General features: G+C 37.9%; 2 protein-coding genes across 2 annotated transcripts; both read right to left on the reverse strand.

Annotated features, from left to right (window-relative positions):
* Positions 1–1,522: 1,522 nt before the first annotated feature.
* LOC104950168 (structural maintenance of chromosomes protein 1A-like) lies at positions 1,523–3,545 on the reverse strand (the record flags this gene model as incomplete). Its single annotated transcript, XM_010776652.1, has 4 exons — positions 3,437–3,545; positions 2,700–2,888; positions 2,054–2,166; positions 1,523–1,726 (listed from the first exon to the last, which is right to left on the reverse strand). Coding segments are annotated over exons 1-4 (615 nt in total), but the record flags the coding sequence as incomplete, so codon positions are not given.
* A 662-nt stretch (positions 3,546–4,207) lies between these two features.
* Positions 4,208–5,505, reverse strand: LOC104950169 (carboxypeptidase A2-like; the record flags this gene model as incomplete). The annotated part of the gene is made up of 2 exons (XM_010776653.1): positions 4,208–4,577; positions 5,421–5,505. Coding segments are annotated over 2 exons (273 nt in total), but the record flags the coding sequence as incomplete, so codon positions are not given.
* Positions 5,506–6,726: the final 1,221 nt, after the last annotated feature.

Genomic DNA, 6,726 nt, shown 5'->3' on the forward strand with positions numbered 1-6,726 from the left:
TTGGATAATAACACAGGAGAAATGAGAGGAAGCGCTCTCTCCCCCTCTCTCTCTCCCCCCCCCTCTCTCTCTCTCCTAACAGCCCGTCAGTTTCGTCTCATGCAGCTCACTGATCCAGTAATGAGAGACCCAACAGTGAAGAATAAATATATTTATAACTAGTTTAGCTTGTTCCAGAGGTAGATCAAATAGCTAAGTGTGTTAGGTCTAACTCTCAGTGTGTGTGTGTTGCTCAGCGGTCCGTCACAGCGGGCGGAGCTGCAGGATTTCTGCTTCACACGCGTTGCATACCGCTATTTTACTGTCTTTTTCGGACACCTTAAAAAACTGCCAGACCGGTGAAGCCATTTTGGCGAGCTTGTTTCGCCGCACACAGAGAAAAGTGAACACACATAAATCAGTAATATAAGTAAAAATAAAGGTATTTCAGATGCTACATTAACAGAGACAGCGTGGGTCGCAACCCAGAATGAACCAAAAACTTAAATTAAAAAAAGTTTGAAAAAAATGATAGGTGGATTTCCAGAGTAGGGTGTAGTCAGTATGTAAGAAAGTTAATACTTAATAGTAAGCACACACATTTGATTGATTTTAATTACTGTAATATGATTAAACTCTGCACTGTCTAGCTGTAGTATCTAGGAAAATATACTATGTGATTAGGACTTTATATTAAATGACTTGAATAGGGATCTTTGGGTAAAAATCTTTGATGGGGACATCCCTAGATAGTACTGAAGGAGCCTTGCCTCCTCCACTCCAATTATTCAAGCCACCTGCTCTGAGCCAGACACCTAATTTGTCTGCGAGTGGTTATAAACGAAGCTGTCAGGAAATACCTGCAAGGTTGTGGTGACTTTGGAAACTGAAGTGAACAAGCAGTGGTGTAGTGGTCGTTGTTCCGCCACTTATTTGGAGCCCCCAGTTTTTTGAAGCAGGATTTTTTTTGAATAGTCTAATAAATATAAAATCATTGCCAATGTTATCAGTTGCAAGTGTGTATTTGATGCAATAATGACGAAAACATAATACATTTCACAGTAATTATAATACAAAAATAAAAACGATTTCCTTAAAAAATTATGATTCGTCATCACGCGCAATTTAGTTTGTTTCTTATGAGTTTTAAATAGATTTTGAAAGTGGAGATAGAGAGAGAGAAGCAGCGCTGTCTGCTTAGTTGCAATACTGTAGCTCAAGCATTTATGCAACTTAGGCCTATAGATTGTTTATGTAACTTACGTGCCGGTGTGTCCATGGTTTTGAGTCTGTGTGGGTTGAGCGCAGCGGCGTCTGCTTTTTGCAATACAGTAACTAAAGTAGGACTAAGCATAGTTTCTGTAGACCTGTCTGCCCGTGTTGTGAGTGCACTGCGAGTGTGCACACTTGTGGCATTGTTTGGGATGACCTAACTAAAATAGCGTCCACCCAGTAAAAAAATCCCCACTACACCACTGTGAACAAGCCCCTGTAGCTGAGAGTGCAGAAAGATTATTCTGCTCTTTTTGTGTGATGACTTTACCTCTACTTTTTCCTGCGACACATGTTTCCTCTCCATAGTAGCAGATTTCTTCCTGTTGAATTGAAACTGAGTGTCCTCTTTGGCCTTCATCATCGCCTCTTTCTTCTGATCATACTCTGCAGCATACTCTTTAGACTGACTGATGACCTCGAACATCTTGGTCCTCTCCTTTGGGTCCTTCAGAGCGATGGACTCCACTGCCCCCTTGTGATGAGAACAATGATGTACAGACTTGTTTGTAAGGTATTATTACTACACAACTAGTAAGGTGTATATTATACTATTATCAAAGGTGTATATTCTTATATGTGTTGTGCTGCTGTACGTTTGAGTGCAAATATATACCATTGTAATTTATAGTATTTATTCAGACAGAGTACTTGACATTAATTTAGCAACAGAGTTCTCACAGCATGACAATCTGTCCTTGGTTTTTATATACCTACAATCTTGATACCTCCCACTTCATATTCTATACAACATACAGCATATATTCAAGAGTACCACCCAAATGTTAACAGTAGTGTTTACCTGGAACACCAGACAGTTTCGAGCTTTGGTCACAATGCCGATTTTCTGCAGCTCCTCCAAGTATTTGGCCAGAGAGACATGTACACCATTGATGCGATACTCAGAAGAGTTCCCTTGAATAATAAAATATTTGGCATCAGATGATTTATTAAAACATGTCAGGTAAAACATATTTTTTGCTTTTTTACCCCTAGACTTGAAAAAATATACAGAATCCTTAAAAACAAACAGAAACAAGCAACTGTGTAGTTTCATCATTATGACTAATCTATGTATAGAATATGTTTCTAGGCAACTAGAGGTGCAATGAATAACTATCCACCTAATCGACTATTTTTTACAATCAAAGTAACTTTTTAAGCAAAAATATTCGTTTTCTGCCTCTCCAAAATGATGATTTCCTGCTTTCCATCATATTAAACTGAATAAATGTGGGTTTTAGGATAACATTTTAATGGATATTTGTCAATATCTTCTAAGACTGTAAAACTAGATCGAATATTCTAGAATATATTCAACATATTTATTTGTATTGAAAATAACAGTTATTTGCAGACCTTGTCCTGCACTCCATTGAACCACCTGCTGCTTTCTGAACAGTTAACCATATGAATGCTCAGATAATAAGATAAACTTATAAACTGACCAAAAATACTCCTACAGAACACGGTCTCCTGGTCCTCCTGATCGCAGTACCGCAAGGCGACCCTGGTGGTGTCGGGCACAGGCCTCCCGATGTGGGCTCCGTGGATCAGGTCCCGGAGTTGCTTCACCCGCAGAAAGGTAGCCCGCTCCCCCAGGGCGAAACCTATGGCGTCCATCACGTTGGATTTGCCTAGAATTGGTTTCATAGCCGGCTTAACATTAGAGATAAGTTAACTAAACTAACCTCCATATAAGGAGTGGCCATGTGAAGTTAAAATCATGATACATTACTATTAAATACCCTTTAACAGTGTGTTTTACACAGATTATTGATGCTCTGACATAAATCATGATTTATTATTTACATAAGAATTATATTTAGTATGTCTTAATAATGTTCATACTGTATAAGAGCATATTTTGGACCTAGGAAAACGTAATATTAGCATAATACTAGCTTAATAATAATTAAGCTAAACTAACATGCTAGTAGCACCGACAGCTAACATTAGCATTGATGGTACAAAAGTTAACTTAGTTTAAACTTAGGGGTAAAAGAGTATATTTTAGAGACTCATTATGGTCTAACATAAATGATGGTTTTATTTAACATATGCATTATATTAATTATTTCTTAATATTGATCATACTGTATAAAAGAGTGCAAAGTGCTAAAATGCTAGTAGGATCGACAGCTAACGTTAGCTAGCAACCATTGATGGTACAAAGTTAACTTACCAGAGCCGTTAGGCCCGATTATACAATTAAATCTCATAAAAGGACCGATTACATTCTTCCCTCGCCATGACTTGAAGTTTTCAATTTCAATTTGTTTGAGATAGCCCATTTTATTCTTCTTTTCGTGGTGAATCAAGAAGCCTAATAGTGTAAAGATCAAGTCATTAAACTGAAGGATTCCGATATTGAGCTCTTCCTGCCTCTAAAAATGAGAGGCGGGAAGAACTTCTTTTTTTTGCCCATTGCATATAATGTGAATAAACCATATTCAAACATCGGCTAATGATACAACATCTAATCACTGAAATAGTTACATATCTTTTTCTTATTCTGTTCTGATTTTAATAGTAACACTAATGGGAATGGGAATAAAATGCAGATATTTTAATAATTTCACTCGAGTATAAAGCAACCAGGCAGTAATAAATGAATAACACAATTATAATTTGCTCCACAGTTAACAGCTATATCTAAAAATACTTACACATTATGCATCATTAGATAGAATATATAGGCTATTGTAATACAACATGCAGTATATATTTTTTAAAGTGTATTTGATGCTTTAACATAATACTTTAATTGCAGGACTTTAACTTACAAAGTAGGCATTTTAACACAGATAATTAATTGTTAATATTAATAAGTAAAGTATCAAAATACTTCTTCCACCGCTGATAATACTGTATTTTAATGGAGTTATAAGTGAAACCTTTAATCTTGTCAAGTAATTACAAACTAAAGTAATTATACCAAGTCAAGCACATAACACAGTTTATATAACATGGAAAAGATTAAAAAAAAGGTCTGCCATAAACACAGACAAACTATATATTCATGACTTTATTGTTCAATATTGAAGACAGAAGTTCATACACCAGCAAAGAAAGATGAGACATTTATTCTTTGTCAAATCATTTTAATGTACATCCTCCTTTCTCATGTTACTGAGATCAATAAGGATGATCACGGACGTACTCCATGATGTGTTTGAGAGCCAGCCAGGTCTCGGAGGCGGTGGGGATGATCTGAGTGGGCGGCAGGAGGAAACCAGAGTTACCGGTGTCCCTCAGCTCAAAGGCGAAGGAGTACTTGATGCCTTCGTCGTAAGACCAGTCGATGCTGCCGCCGCTGGCTTGATCTGAGAGTAAGAGGAGAGGACAGGATGGTGAAATATTTTCTTCCCAGTAGTGAAATGGAAGTAAACTAAGTACTGAAATTTAAAAAAGGTACTTCTACTATAGCTGAATATTTCCTTTTTATGCAAATGTCTACTCTACTAGATCTCATAGGTAAACATTGTTGTTTTTAATCCATTTGTCTGACAGCTAGTTACTATCCAGATGACCATTTTGAATCCCCTTCCCACATTGAAAACTGTGTATCTCCACATGTGCTTCTTCCTCACACATTAAATCTGGATGCAATTTAGAAATTATTTATCTAATATATCATATTCAATCACTTGCATATAGACTCTTATTGCACTATTTTACTTTTTGTATTTACTTGCACTTTTCTGTTTTGTTCTCTGTTATTGTGATGCACTGTTGGAGGAGCCTGTGACATAACACTGTAGGTATGTACACATGACCAATAAAAGCCTTGAACCTTGAACACCTACTGGCCTCATCAACAAGGGCCATGATAAATACTGAACATCATTTTTTTTACAGTCATTTGACATATTTTTAATAGTGTTTGTTTTGTATATGTATGTTGTTTTGTGCACCATTCTTTAAAACAACAAAAAATGTTGCCCCATTATAAACCAAAGCACATTTCATTATGACTAAACCTACTTGGCAATAAACCAAATCCTGATTCTGAGGTTGCTGATTTTCCTTTATGTTGAGAAGATTCTCCTTCTGTTTAAGCTTGATAAACTTTTCAAACCCCTCTTGGATCAGCAGGAAAACAGCTTGTCACAAAGCTGAAAAGTGGGATGTATTTGTGAGAAATTATGCTCTGATAGAATACTCACAGATGATGTTGCAGATGCTTCCAACCTTGTATCTGGTGCCATGGAGGGAAGTGAGTTTCTTCACTGCTGCTCTGCCAATAGCATCCTATGGGAACAGAAAAAAAACACAATACTGTAGTCAGGGCCGGCTCTAAACAATTTGCTGCCCTAGGCGAGATTTTTGCCGTTCATTCATATCTTATTTGACCTATTAACATGTCAGGGTGAGTGAAGCAGGCAGGACCCAAATGCAGATTTCACTGATAATACCTTTATTTAAAGGTTAACTTTGAACACCGTGAACACAGTCAAACAACAACAAGGAACTAACAATGACAGACAGAAAAAACAGAACTTAAATACACACAAGACTAATCAAGGAAACAAGAGGCAGGTGAGGAGGGAGGAAAAAACACAGGGGCACCAGGTGAACACAATCGGCTAATCAGAAAGGAGGGAACACAGACAGAAAGCAACAGGCAAGACAGGGGGTGAACACTTTTCAAAATAAAACAGGAAACCAAAGACAGAAAAAGACAAGACAAAACAAAACACAGACAGATCGTGACATAACATTTATTTATTTATTGATGCATATCTTTTTACCCCTCCAGTTTTAAACGATATTTTTGGTTTACTGTCCTAGTACACATTGAAATGATTTCAAACCTTTTTATCCAAATAATTATAAAGGAGTGCCTTGGAAATATTTGTTTACATAAATTGGGATCAAAACATTTGAGACCCACTGAGATAACTTAGACTAAAGTGAACTATCTAAACACTCAGAGTCCTTTACCTCACTGAGCTGTAGTTATCAGCCTCTCAGTCTGACTGGAGAGGACTCTCCCTCCACATTATTGTAGAAACATCTTCTTCTTATATCCGTTAAAGCAGCTAGCACCAGATGCTAATAACAACAGCGCCAGTACCGGTGCACCCTCCCTCTCTCTCCCTCGCTCACTCGCACTTTGGCTGTGAGCTGCGGGTGCCAGATAAGCCAACATCCCCCATTTTCATCACTTACAGCGCCCATCGTACAGGGCAAATGAAACGTGTAACCGGGGTGAAAAGGGTGTTACATTGACTTAATTATGAATGTTGTTACATCAAGGCCGAAAATTAGGATGAGCACCAACGGTCAAACATTTTTTTTTCCCTCCCAGAACTACCAGCGCAGCGTCCCCCAGATCTGGCGCCCAAGGCGACCATCAACGTCAGTGCTACGGGCCGGCCCTCAGGGCCATTTGATAACCCGCGTCGTAGTACCGTTTAGCGAGAGCGCGTATGTTTTGGATTAGGCCAACCGGCTAACTCAAACATATCC

This window comes from Notothenia coriiceps, unplaced genomic scaffold, assembly GCF_000735185.1.
Source record: "Notothenia coriiceps isolate Sejong01 unplaced genomic scaffold, NC01 NC01_scaffold00017133, whole genome shotgun sequence".
In the NCBI taxonomy this organism is placed as follows: domain Eukaryota; kingdom Metazoa; phylum Chordata; class Actinopteri; order Perciformes; family Nototheniidae; genus Notothenia; species Notothenia coriiceps.